Raw genomic sequence first — 14,411 nt, 5'->3', positions numbered from 1 at the left:
TCTTTGTTATTCTGCAAAGTGTTATGTGTACTCCCAGAATTTTGTGGAATCCCCAACAGAGGCCCAGTGCAGGTATAATACTTTAACCATGTATCCGGAAAACAACTTCTCTCAGCTTCACTTTTGGATAAACACAAGTTTAGGTACAGTAGGGCCCCACTCATATGGCAAGTTAGGTTCCAGACCACCACCGAAAAGCGAATCAGCTATAGCGCGGGGGTCTGGAACCTAACCCGCTGATCGCCCCAGAGGAGGAGAAGATCAGATCTTCCCCTTCTCGGGCGTGATCAGCTCAAGTGGGAGTCTGATCATGCCAGAAGATCAGCTGTAGCACACTACAGCTGATCTTCCCCTCCTCCGGCGCAATCAGCTGGAGTGCGTGGATCTCCAGCCCCCCCTCCAGCTGATCACCCCGCTGGCGCCGTATTAGCAGAACACCGAGAAGTGGGGTGCTGAGAAGCAGGCCCTACCGTATTTGTGCTTCTTTAATTTTTCAAACTCACTCAGAATGCTTGAAAACCTCCTAACAGGCTTAGGTGTGAGATGGATACCAATGCTAGAGACAGGATGAAGTTTTAACTAAGATCGTTGGATTATTAAAGGGAATACTGTGCACTTGAATACTGATAGTTACATTGGGACTCTAAAGGTGCTTGGTAAGTTTCTAAAGACTCAAGAGACAGTGTTGCTGATACCAACCTCTAAGTGGCTTTTACCTCACTGAATTCCCTAAACTTCCACCCCAACCAAATACACTCACAACCCAGTCCATCTACTGGGGACAATCTGCCTCTGACCCTCAGAGCTCCTGTGGCTGTACTTCTGGCTGCTTGGACAAGTTTAGCCAACTGTAAAAACCCACATCTGTAACCTTCTACTGGTAAGACTTTTACACAGGGCAGCCTCTTAGACTACTCAGCCTTCAGCTCCCTTCTGTTGATCTTCACCAGACAGGTATTAATAATGTACTAGGTACAGAGCTGCCCCAGGCACCGGGAAGCGGGTCAGTTGCCCTGGGCCCCGCACTTTGGGGGGGGCGCACTTGGTGAACCGCATATAAAAGCAGCAGCCGCGTCCTCCTCACGGCCGCAGTAGCGAGCTGAGGGGAGCATAGAAAAGAGCTGGGAGGAAGAGGTGCAGCGGCGGTCTTCTGACAGCCACAGTAGCAAGCTGGGAAGGAGAAAATCTCACAGCAAGAAACGCTAAGTGAGTCTACAACAAAGGCTGCAAAAAAGGGAGCCGCAGCCGAAAAATACAAAGTTGCCGCCGCCGCCAACAAAGGCTGCAACAAAGTGAGCTGCAGGTGCAAGCTCCTAGCAGCCGAAATACAAAGCCTCCGCCACTGCCTGGAGGAAAGGATATATATAGAGAGAAAGAATGTGCCCCCCCCAACTATGCTTTTGCCTCAGGCCCCGCACATGCTAAGGGAGGGCCTGACTAGGTATTCAGGCCTCTGGTTTCCCCTCAATTTTCTTTCCAGACTTTTCCTTACACTTCACTCGTTAACTTCCTTTTTCCCATCTCCTCAACTGACAATTTCTAACTCCCTTCCTCAGTGACAGTTAACTCCCCCACTCCAGAAACTCCAGCCAATCAGAGTCTGCTATCACCTAGACCAATCAGAATGAATTTACTTGATCCAGACCACACCTAATAGATTCCCAGAGATTGTGCCTCTTTCCCCTCTCAGAACTGTCACTAAACAGCTACTGCTAAACAGTCTTGCAACATAGTAATAGTACAAACCCTTGGACTTTGGCAGTCACAGAGGTCACAGAATATTTTTTCCTTGAAAACACAAACATGGGCTTCTGCTGGGAGGAAGGGCGGGATATAAATCAAATAATAAATAAATAAACATAGACATATATACAATGTCTCTCCACACCATGGAGCAGTCTGGGAGAACATGTGCTCCCTTTCCTTGTACAGTAGGGCCCCGCTTTACAGTGTTCCACCAATACAGTGGTTGTCAATTGCAGAAAGGCCCCACTGCTAAGGCGCTTGTTCCGGTTTTACGGTTTTTTTGGGCGTCAGGCACCATTTTTGTCAATGTTAGTCAATGCGTTCCACTTTACAGCAGATTTCCCTTTACAGCAGCGGTCCGGAACGGAACCCGCCGTATGAGCGGGGCCCTACTGTACACCACTTTTCCTTGCCTTCTCCCAGTATCCTTAACCATAGATAAAGATGGTATTTATAGCAGTCTTAACTGTAATAATAAATAGGATTCCGGTTGTTAAAGCATCTTGAAACTTAGTTTATGACAGAATCCTGATTAGTATTAACCATGGTTTAAAGTCAGTTCACACCTAATTAACTTTTCAGGCTAGAGCAGAAAATGTTTAATCTTTGTGGAGATTATTTGTAACTTTAATGTGGGTAGTTTCAGAGGAGAAGAGCAATTGAAACCTTGATTAAAGTGGGTCAAGAGGGTTGAATCAAAGCAACAGGGATAAGCATGTTCCATATTTTGGAGACACCTAACGATTAGGAGGGAGACAGACAAGATGTATCAAGGAATGTCTGGTGGTTGTTTTTTAGAATGCGCAAAACATGATGTGTTTGAATACAGTAGGGAAGGAGCCAGAGTAGCCCTCCTTTTTTTCTTTTACATTGGCTTCTCTGTTAACACAGGACAGTATAATAATTGCTATGATCTCAAGCAGTAGATGAGCCAAATAGATATTGATGAATTAAAGTAACTTATTCCTTTTTCTTCCTATAGCTTGAAAGGGATGCTTATGTCCAAGCACTAGCAAGATTTACTTTACTTACGGTGAATTCTGGTATTACTGAAATGAAACAGAAGAACATTGATACAATAAAAACCCTTATTACAGTGGCTCATACTGATGGAAATTACTTGGGAAATTCCTGGCATGAGGTAGAATATATTTTGAATTGCTGTGCAATAACTGAATGTGCATCATATACTGGCTTTCTTACATTCTCAGTGTATATATATTTGTATTATGCGTAGGGAATTGTTCATATAATACATTAGTAAGAATATATTGTAAAATTAAATTACATAATTAAGTTTTTAGTAATGTGTGTGTTACATAGTGCCATCATGAGATACCTAATGGGTTTATTTGATTTTAATCATGTATACAGGTGAAAATTGGATAACTGCTGTTAAGCTATCATAACATTTGATGTTTTAAAAAAATCCATCTTTCAGTGGATTGGTTATTTTATTTAGTTGTATTTTGTTTTTAATTCAAGATTTTGAAATGCATCAGTCAGCTTGAACTGGCTCAGTTAATAGGAACTGGAGTAAAACCACGTTACATCTCTGGGACTGTGAGAGGACGAGAAGGTTCTTTAACAGGAACAAAGGATCAGGCACCTGATGAATTTGCAAGTCTAGGAATAGGCAAGTATTGTGAATACTGACTACTGTGTGGCAGAATTTTTGAAAGCATATTATGCCTGTCTTTTTCTTGGTTTAGACTTGTTGGTGACTTTCCTGTAAAACAGAGAATCATGCAAATATAATGCCTTTTCTATTTATAGCTTCTGTTCTTTATAATAATCTCTCATTGTTGTAATTCAAGCACTTTTTAAAGAAACACTGTGTTCTTGAGTCTATTTCATAATGAATTTAATGTTTGTATCTTATTTTGAAATAGTCCTCCACAAAGCAGAGGTGGGTTGGGGTCTGTTTCTAAAAAATACTGGGGTGAGAAAACCAACTTTCTACACTATCTTCCCCAAACCATCTTGTAACTAGCACATGCAGATTAAAGCTAATTTACCAGGACAGACTCGGGAGCTAAATAATGATTGGAAAAGAGGGGGGCTTAGGGAGAAGCATTATGGGGTTATATTAGAGTATTGTTTGAACACTGAAAATTTCTGTACAGTAGTTTTAAAATTATATAAAGTATTGCATGTCTTATGAATGTTGCATGAATAGTTGGTAGGCTTGGATGGAGTGGCTGCCTGTTTCCAGCCCTTCCCCACCCCTTGGGAGGGGTAGGTAGTCATCCTTGCTCACAAAAAAAAAATAGCCCCTTCCAGCACAGCTTTGGATCATGCTTCTATCTCCGGCTGGGAAGAAGTGGGTGGCTGCAACCAGTGACCTACCCACTCAATCTGACCATGTGTTTCTCCCAGCTCAATGTTGCAAGGGCTCTGTCCCACCAACAGCATTCTGCCTGGGCAGAGATTTTCTGGTATGGACAGAATAACTACAGCATGGCAGGCCGTGTAATTAAGCAAGGACTATGGGAGGCCCTTACTTGGCCTGGGTAGCCATTGACCGCAGGCTGTCTATTCTCTGCCTACTGCTGCTAGCTCTCCTGCCTGAGGACATTTGCTGGCCTTATTGAACCATCAGTAGAAGTAATGTTGGCAACTCCTGTAAGTTGAGGTTCAGATTGCAGAGGACCATCTCTTTCATCTGCTCTTCCTCTATATATCATGATTTATTCTGTCTATACTTGTGTTCGTATGAGTTAAACACACAACAAGATACAAGAATGGTTTGGTAATGCAGTTTATTAAAAAATACTAGATTTGGTGGCTTTGTGCTAGTGTGGGGGTTCCCAAACTGTAGTCCATAGATCACCAGTGGTCTGGAACATGACCATATTCATATTAACTTTTAATTGTATGTTATTGCTTCTTTTATTTTTTACATTGCATTTTATTGTATTACAGTATGAAATGCAAATTGTAATACATTAAAATACAGTATAAGAAATAAAAGAAGCCATAAAAATACAATTCAAAATCATGCAGCATCTAGCACAGCATATTACAATTGCTACAGCAGGCAGAAAAATCATCAAGTGGTCCGCCAAGACCATCAGCAATTTTCAGGTGGTCCATAGGGGGAAAAGTTTGGGAACACTGGTACTAGCAGATAATGCTTCCACCATATTCCATGCTGCTCCATAGGATCCTGAATTCTCAGGAGTAGCTTTCTTAGAATGTATGGGGTCCAGTGAATTGCTGGGGTGGGGGAAGCAAAAATTAGGCACTTTTCCTTGTACCAATGGTAGTTTTTCCACTTGCATAAAGCCACCAGTCTTTGTGGAAAAGAGTTGCTTGAGTCCTTGGGTCTTTATTCACAGTGTTGCCAGACATCAGCTCCCAGAAGTAGGCAGACAAAATTGCAAGGGGCAGGAGTGATCTCCAAATGCACAGATCTATATCTTTAGCACACAGATTGCAGCCATTTTTAACATTATATTTGGCAGTGCTAACAAAGGCAGATATTTTAATATTTGTAATTCCCCCCCCTCATTCTCTTCCACAATTCATACTTTTCTAAAAAAAAATGATGCATCTGGTAGTTGGAGGAAATATGGACTGGAAGCAGATAGCAAGTATTCAAGAATCCATTGGAGAGACTAGTTCACAAAGTGTTGTTGTTGCTGTAGACAGGTACAGTATTGTCTTTGTCTTTCTTTGTGTTTGTATAAGAACATCAATATCTCAGTTACATTGGAAATATCAATATACATATATTACTTTTTTAGCAATTAAAAAAACTATTGTGACATTAGCTCTAAGTTTGTTGATGGGGAAGGCTAAAGGATACAGATAAGTGGTTACACGACAAATACAAATTTGATGTAAGTAGTAGTGTTATGTGTGTTCAGTTTGTTTTCATTAGGTTATACAGTTTTTTGAGAAACTGATGAAATGTAATTCTGCCACTCCTGCCCTCTCTCATTATTGTTTTACTCCTATGCCACCTTCCTCACAGAGAACGTGTGTGTGAGTGCGCATACATATATAAAATATTCAGTGGTAGGGTTTTTTTCTTTTATCTGGGTATATATATATAAGGAAAATTCTTGTGAAAAATTCTTATATAATTCTGTTAAATTGTGTCTTTGACAGAATATTTACAGGATCTACAAGGCTAGATGGAAATGCTATTGGTAAGTTTTGATCACAGCTTTATATAATTACTGTACTAATGTTTTTTTAAAAAGAATTCTAAGTAGATTCTTTATGGATTTAACAGTGGATTTTGTCCGATGGCTTTGTGCTGTGTCTATGGATGAACTGCTGTCTGCAACTCATCCTCGGATGTTTAGCCTGCAGAAGATAGTGGAGATTTCTTACTATAACATGGGGCGAATAAGGCTACAATGGTCTAGAATCTGGGAAGTTATTGGAGATCATTTCAATAAGGTATGCCTGAGTATTATTGTACACTTTCAGCTAGTTCTTCTTCAAAGCAAATTGGGAATTTGAGTATTAAAAAAAGATCATGTGAACTTGATTGTAATTTTTAAATGTTAATGCCTGTTTAATTATTACCTCTTACTTAGAATTGCACAAAATAAATAAAAATAGAATTACCAGATCAAATTTTAGCAAGCTATAGTTCTCTGTGGTACGGAAATAGTATTTGAACTGCCAGAATATACTCTACCGGTATGCAGTGCATAAGTAGTGCTATCCTAAGCTGAGTGTGTTCTTTTTTACTGTTTTTAACATCATCAGCACTTTGACTGTCAAATATAGCACCAATTAATTTCCCATTTATTTTTATAAAGTACACACATTTGGGATAAATTCTATTTTTTTTTACTGAAAGTTAGGCACAGAGAAATGTTTTAGAAAATAATTGTGCTATTAAACTGCTTAAAGGAAATTCTGCATTGTTAATGTTTTTTGGGTAATTTCCTGCTCTTTTTGCAAAAAGAAAGATTATTTAAAAATGTATTTATTTATTTTTACTGTTGACACTGCATATCATGAGTTCGTAACTTGTCCTTGCTAGGTTGGCTGTAATCCCAATGAAGATGTAGCTATTTTCGCAGTAGACTCCTTAAGGCAGCTATCAATGAAATTCTTAGAAAAAGGGGAACTTGCTAATTTCCGATTCCAGAAGGACTTCTTAAGACCATTTGAACATATCATGAAGAGAAACAGGTAATAAATAATGTGTATTAAAATATCCAAATGCATAAAGGTAAAGCATAGAGTTTAAATACTAAATTGTTTTTGAAATTTGTTTTTGTAATAGATCTCCAACCATTCGTGACATGGTTGTCCGCTGTATCGCCCAGATGGTAAATTCCCAAGCAGCAAACATCCGCTCAGGATGGAAGAATATTTTTTCAGTTTTTCATTTGGCTGCATCTGATCAAGATGAAAGTATAGTAGAACTTGCATTTCAAACTACAGGTCACATTGTCAGTGAGTATCAATATATAATTTATAGCATATCACCAGGAGATATAATATATTTTGTTGTTGCTGTTGTGCTGCTTTTTACCTTCAGAATTTATTTATATAGTAAAACTTAAAAAATAATATTAAAGATCATGTTTTATTTATAGCTATTTTATCTGTAGATTTTTAATTTATGCACTACCAATAGATTATGTTCATTAAGATCATTTTGCTCTATGCATAGGTAGGGAACCTCTGGCCCTCTAGTAGTTGTTGGACTACAACTTCCATCATCCCAGACTAGCTAAGACTGTTGGAAGTTGAAGTCAATGTCCAAAAGGCCACAGGTTCACCACCACTGCTTTATTAAGTGAAAATATGTATCTAAAAATAATCTTAGAAATTGTTTTTTGTTATTTAAATGCATATTGTTTAACTATTTATCCACACTATTTCCCCCCCAGCAATTGTGTTCGAGAAACACTTTCCAGCAACCATTGATTCTTTCCAGGATGCCGTAAAATGCTTGTCTGAATTTGCATGCAATGCAGCTTTTCCAGATACAAGTATGGAAGCAATTCGCCTTATTCGTCATTGCGCAAAATATGTATCAGAAAGGCCTCAGGTATAATTTATAAGTGGTGGTGATAGTAGCAATATTTATGTAAAGGTTCATCTACTTTGGCCTTTTGGGACCTGCTCCCAAATAATACCTCTTTCTAAAGAGACTAATATTGATGTGAATTCTAAGTTATGTGTAATAGATTTTTACAATTCAAGAAGTATTTTATGTATTTCAAAGCATGTTTGATTTAAGAATTGTTTTAAAATTAATTTTAGCTTCTGTATACCAAGGAATGGAAATTTATGGAGTGGGGATGGATAGGAAAATACTGCGTGCATTATAAAACCAATGAAAGCTTTTGTATTTAAAATATCATTTTGGGATTATCAAGTGATGTTACTCAGCTGATAGTAAGGCTCATGTCAACAGAATGAGGAAGAAAACAATATTTGGCAATTCCCCCTCCCCCCCCCAACCCTCTCCTCTCTTATAAATCTGCTCCAGAGGGTTGGAGGGACCCCCAAGAGCAGGTGCAAGGGAGGAGAATCTCTGGAAATTGCTTCCTTCCTCATTCCACAGATGAAAGCCGTCAGCAAAACAGCATTGTTGGATACAACCCCATAGCTGTAATACATTATAGCATTCATTAATATGCTTTTGGAGATTCTGATAAAGACAGTGAGTCGGATCCAGACTTAGTCATTCTTAGAATAGAACCACTGAAATTAGTGGGACGTAAGTAAGGTATTACTAACTTGCGTCTCATTCATTTCCCTGGATCTTCTCCAAAACATAACCAAGTCTGAATCGAACCCATTAGTGAGAGAGGAAAACACTGAACTTTTTTTCTTTGCTGACTACCCTTGTCTGGCACAGGGGTGTAGTCGTACAGGGTCTTGGGGTGTCTTAGACCCCTTACTTTTTTTAGAGCAAGGTCTCGTCAGGCTCCCCATGTCTCTAGCATCCTATGAGACAATCAGCATGAAAGGGGAGTGTGTTAATCAGATAAAAGTCTTATAACATGCTTCCTTGTCCTTTCCTGCTGATTGGAGCCAATCAGACTGAGAGGAGATGAGTCAGCCACTGAGAAGACTCTTCTCAGCCGCTAGCACACTCCCCTTTCATGCTGATTGGCTCCTAGGGATATCTGGGAGAAGGTTTAAAAAGGATTTCATTCTTAACCCAGCAGTAAAAAGGGGGGAGGCATGGCTGTGACTAACATGAAGGGACCCTGCACTTCTGAATTTGCCACTACTGGTCTGGCATGAATGGTCAATGCTTAGCAGGAGCCTTCTATGCACATGGGGCATTCTCGATCAGGCTGCTTATGCACCAAACAGTACTACAGTGGGAGAGAACTTGCATCTAGCCCCTATTGGTCCAGTGCCATACTCGAGATGTTTCTGTACTGTGTACTAGTGAACAGCATCTCCTTTGATAGAGCCAACTCTTTAGGGCAGTAGAAGGGCTGACTGCAGGCACTCCTTGCATTGATTACCACAGTCAGACCATCATTTGTTCATCAGGAGAGATCCTTACATGCACACCTCTTAGTACACCTTCTAGCAGCAGCAGATACATAGCTGCTGTGTATAGAAGCATCTCTGAATCAGGGCCTGATATCTGACAGTTAAATAGCTTTATCTAGGAAGCATACTATGATTTTTTTTTAGAATCAATTGGCGTGATGGTTTTCTGGGAATAGAAACTAGAAATTGCATTTGATACTGGATTTCCGCTAAGTTAATCTTGTGTTTGCTTCTAAAGGCTTTCAAAGAATACACCAGTGACGACATGAATGTAGCTCCAGAAGACAGAGTGTGGGTGAGAGGATGGTTTCCAATTCTCTTTGAGCTGTCCTGTATCATCAATAGATGCAAATTAGATGTAAGAACCAGGTAACAATCCATATTTGCAATTCACATTTTAAAATACTGTTTTGTTTCTCTTGCAAGTCTTCAAGCAAGTGATGGATGGGAGATGACATTGTTATTGCCATACCTGTCTATAGCCAATCTTACTGTCACCAGGAAACAGCATCATAGAAAGAACAGAAATATTGAGAACACAAGTCCTTTCAACAACTATGCAGTTGTCCATGTGTTTGGGACTTCTTTTCTCTTAGCAAATTGGTGGAAATCCTATGTGTGTGTCCTTGCTTGACAGGCTGATATTTGGTGGAGCAGATATAGGCTTTCTGTATATGGGTGTGGATTTCTAGCAGCTTTTTAAACAAAAAGTTGGCCACATCTCTAAATTTACAAAATAACCATGCAACAGCACATTAAAATTTAAAACTGTCTGCAAAGTGAAATTATTTACATAGTTTATAAAAAAAAAACAATTGTTGAAATAGTTCAGGGCCCCCAAACATCTATCTTCACTGCCACAGAATCTCTAAGATGATATTTGATAACACAAGTTTCTACTTGTGATCAACATGTAATACTTATAAACCAGCATAAAAGACTCTGTGGTCCTATGAAGTATCTGAGGGTGAATTGTGAAAGGCAGGTGGCTCTGTAGGAAGCCTAGTTCCTCTTGAGAAGCATGTCATAATCGGAACAACAATGTGGAGCTGCCAAATAAGCTACCAAAGCTCAAGTAAGGGAATAAGAGGAAGGAAACCAAAATGCTAGAAAAATAAGAGGTTATTTGTAATCCAAGCCCAACGCATTTCAGCCTTTGTGTATTTAGGCCTTCATCAGGGGCTGTAGATTCTTATGCCCCTGGTTTTCCTTGCTAGCCACTTTCTGTTGCTGTGCTGCAAAGCTCAAGTAAGCCAGAATTACAAACACTAGTTTTGCTCTTTTGGACTCAGTCTTGCAAATAGACCCTAGGTGGAGAGAATTTTGCCATCCCAGCAATAACCTTCATAATGGTGGCAAATTCAGTTCTCAGAATTACACCTAGCTGTAGAAAATTATTGTAATTTAGGCAGAGCCATGTATATGTGTTGCACATAGCCACTTAGGGTGGCATCCCAACATCCCACATCATTAGGTCTATTACTGCGATGGTGATCATTTGGGCCAGTCTGTAGTCTCTAACAATGTATAGATTGTTTATTATTTTTATTAATTTACGTAGCCACCCATTAATAAGCATTCCCTTGGTGGTTTACAACAAAACATTAAAAACACAATATACAATAATAATTAAACAATAAACGATTGCAAAACAAATCCTTGCATAATTTAAAGCCTCCAGTGGCTCTGTCATGCATGTGTGCTGGTTTCAAGTAGAAATGGCTTATTTCTCAAACATTCATTAGGAAAAACTCATTTGCACACTCTCCTTAACTTTGTATTGAGTGCAACAGCACCTGCCCATGCAAAATCCTGTGTGTGGAGCCTTGCAAAGTTTTTGACAGAAATACTTGTGTTTTTTCTGGGAAGATGGCTAATTGTAGTTGAAATAAACATTAACATGTAGATATAGGGCATGTAACATGTAGATATAGGGCATGATCCAGAGAATGTTTTGCCTGAATTCTATTAAGGTTGCATCCAGTACACACTTACCTAGGAGTAAACCCCATTGTTCCCAATGGAGTTTACTACTGAGTAGACATGTATTGGATTGCAGCCTAAGTAAGTGGAACATCAGAGCAAGTTAAGCACTTTATATTCCTTTGATTTCAGTTACAATTTCGCTGGTGTATACATACCAGCAGAATGTATGACATAATCTTGCAATTCTATAGCAACGCTTGATTATTTAGTAGAATACTGTACTTGTTTCAGGTAGCTTCAAATCTTGGATTTCCCCCTTTTTAATATAATGTAATAATATATATATACACTAGGGCTTCGCTTTACAGCGATTCACTAATACAGCGGTCTCCATTAGACTAAAGCCCCACTCATATGGCGCTTGTTCTGCTTTTACAGCGGTTTTCAAGCATCGCACGCCATTCTATTTAATGAGTTCGGCTTTACAGCGGTTTTCGCTTTACAGCAGGGGTCCGGAACGTAACCCACTGTATGAGTGGGGCCCTACTCTGTGTGTGTGTGTGTGTGTGTAGAGTTCAGTTATTTTTGTTATTTCTAAATGTTCTAAATTTTTGTTCTGTTTCTAAATGTGTGAATACAGCATTTAAACTGGGATTAAAATATTTTTTGAGATTAGCATTCTTCTGTATCCAGCAAAAGATACAGTGTATGTACGTTGTTTCACCTACCTTCACTGTTTTTCAGTACCCATCAGCCTAGAAAAAAAAGTGAAATAGCATTTAGAACTGATTTTCTAATGTAGCAAAGAACTATGCTGCGTAGTCTTGCCCTATGTTGTGCATTCCAGTGCACAAGACACTAGTGTTCATATGTCACATTTTAGTTAAAATACAAACTTTTAGAAGTTCATTGTTTTACAAAATGAGGAATTGCTTTTTAATATAGCTCATGTTTTGCAAAACTGAATTTTATTGTAAACTTAGAATTTCCCATGTGTTTAAGATGATCTCAGGTGGAACTTGAGCTCCACCTTGTGGTTGAAGTCAGAAAAGACACTGTTTGATTTTGCAGAGTCTTCTAGTCTCCTCTTACACACAGGGATCAGTTCTTTTTGCCTTCACCAAGTGTGGTTAGGTTCGTGCTCTCTGCTCGCCTTCTGCTGGATCAGGCCTGTATTTTAAGAGTTATTTCAGTGTCATTTCTCATACCATTTATCTCTACCAGTTCCTGGTGCTTAGCTTCTCCATTCATCCATATGTTTTTCCCCAAAAAAACCAAAACGCCTTTTTGTCTGTTTATTTCTCAGCCTTTTTTCCTGCTGTGTATCTACTGCTGCATTTTCATCTCCTTTCTCCCCTCGAGGAAGAAGAGCCCACCACTGGATTCTGCTTTTTACTTCAGAAATTCCCACTTCCAACTGCAGCCTTCATAGTCAACACCCCCCCCCAGCATTCCCCCCTCCATATACAGGCAGACTTGTTCTTACTTGACCTTCCTCCACTTGTACTGTTCAATATTATCCATCCTGCTGTCCCTGTAAGCCCTGTCAGCAAGCACAATCAGTCCCGCTCTTGGGCTATGGGGAAAACATAAAGAAAAATCAACAGTTCCTGCCCAAAAGTCTAGGCCTCTGCTGCCATCTCTGCTTCCCGCCATAACAACTTTGTCAGCTGCTTCTGCGCAATAGAGCCCTTTACTTGTGGCAGTTAGCCCCAACTTCTCTTCCCTGGGGCCAGAGGGTGTCTTGGCACCTTTGATATCTGTGGGCAGGGAGACTATGGAAGCACCCTCCAATTTTATCACATCATCACTGAGATCTTTCATCACAGTGGGTCTGCAGGAATGGGGGTAGAATACCGATGGAGCCTTGTTATTCTCCCTTCCCAGGCAGCGGGATCACCGCAGAGGAGAGGGGCCGCTTTGACTGTTGTGATCCTTCCCCAGGGCCAGACGCAACATTTAATACACAGATCCCTCAGAGCTGAGGAGCAGCTCTCTGATGATGGGGAGGAGTCATCGGCAGCTCTTAGGTCCATTTTTTTTTACTCAGTCTCCTGAAGACTTCAGCAGCTTTCATGACACCTCCAGGGCTCAGCCTCCTGCCCCCTCACGTCTTGCAAGACCGTAATTCCTAGCCCTCTTCATCAGCTCAGCTGCTCCGTGTTTCCCAGTCACCTTCATCAGTTGGGTTTCCTCCATTGGGTCAGTTGCATCTATCAACTCACATGCGTCAATATTTAAAGAAGCTTCGATAACTGACTTTTCTAAGGATTTGGATACTATGTTTCAAATCCTACTATATCAAGTTCCAATTTACTGCCAAACCAATCTCGTTCTTCACTGCAGTAGGGTGCTCCCTTTACTCTACATGTTGTGCCCCAGGCCCTTGATTCCACCCCATACATCTCCTGACCTCCATGCTGTACATAGGGAACAGGCAAGAGACATATAATCTAACTAGACCAGAAAGGACCCTCCAGACAGCTGAGGATCCAGATTCTGATTTGATTGTTTTGGGTGAGGAGGAATGGATTGGTGCTTCAGAGTCCAAGGATGTGGAAGAAGGGATCCTCTTCCAGGATTCACATTATCTCAGCTTGCTGTGCAAGACAATGGAGGCTCTACATCTGAATTCCAAGGAGTAACCTCCTGCTCCCTTCTGCTGTCACCCTAGATAAGTAGGCCCTGATCCTCAACTGAAGTCCATAGTGACGAAGCTTCCATCACTGTTTTCTAACGTCATTAAATCTGAGTTTGATACACCCTTGTTTTGCAAGAGAAGTCTGTTCCCACAGCTAAAAATTATTATGCTCTAAAGCAAAATCTGATGGATCAACTGACACTTACTCTTGTTAATGAGCATATCGTAGGGCTAGTGTGTCCTGTGAATCTACAGCATGGGACTAGTGAGTCCTTCGTTGAATCCAAAACTTTTGGACACACAGCTAAAGGCCACTATGAAACGAAAGATGGATCTGGGTTTGAGGCGAGTTCACAACAGTAGTGCTTTGTCAGTGTGGGGAGCTCCTTCAGCTTCAGTATTTGCAAGGGCCCCCTTGTTCTGGTTAGGAGGTTTGTTGGATGGTCCATAAGCTCCAGGAAGAATCCACAAGTCTGTCTTGAAAATCTCCAATGCTGACACTTCTATGGATGCAATGCAAGTTTCCGCTAGAGCCCTGGCAGTGGGAGGAGGACAACTTGGTTATGCCATTGGGAAGCCGATATCACTGCTCCGCACCAAC

General features: G+C 40.3%; 1 protein-coding gene across 4 annotated transcripts in view; it reads left to right on the top strand.

The window, feature by feature from the left end:
• Nucleotides 1-14,411, top strand: part of ARFGEF1 (ADP ribosylation factor guanine nucleotide exchange factor 1) — a 148,397-nt gene that overhangs the window by 100,483 nt on the left and 33,503 nt on the right. For all 4 annotated transcript variants that reach the window (XM_061600560.1, XM_061600570.1, XM_061600552.1 and 1 more), the window contains exons 21-29: nucleotides 2,729-2,887; nucleotides 3,232-3,382; nucleotides 5,310-5,400; nucleotides 5,863-5,903; nucleotides 5,990-6,159; nucleotides 6,755-6,906; nucleotides 7,001-7,173; nucleotides 7,614-7,774; nucleotides 9,482-9,612. In XM_061600560.1, coding sequence (XP_061456544.1) covers nucleotides 2,729-2,887; nucleotides 3,232-3,382; nucleotides 5,310-5,400; nucleotides 5,863-5,903; nucleotides 5,990-6,159; nucleotides 6,755-6,906; nucleotides 7,001-7,173; nucleotides 7,614-7,774; nucleotides 9,482-9,612 — 1,229 coding nt within the window. The remainder of the gene's footprint in view (nucleotides 1-2,728; nucleotides 2,888-3,231; nucleotides 3,383-5,309; nucleotides 5,401-5,862; nucleotides 5,904-5,989; nucleotides 6,160-6,754; nucleotides 6,907-7,000; nucleotides 7,174-7,613; nucleotides 7,775-9,481; nucleotides 9,613-14,411) is intronic.

The sequence above is a fragment of the Rhineura floridana genome, chromosome 1, assembly GCF_030035675.1.
Source record: "Rhineura floridana isolate rRhiFlo1 chromosome 1, rRhiFlo1.hap2, whole genome shotgun sequence".
NCBI lineage: Eukaryota > Metazoa > Chordata > Lepidosauria > Squamata > Rhineuridae > Rhineura > Rhineura floridana.
The sequence above is the reverse complement of the archived record's forward strand: the minus strand, read 5'-3'. Positions and strand labels throughout refer to the sequence as shown.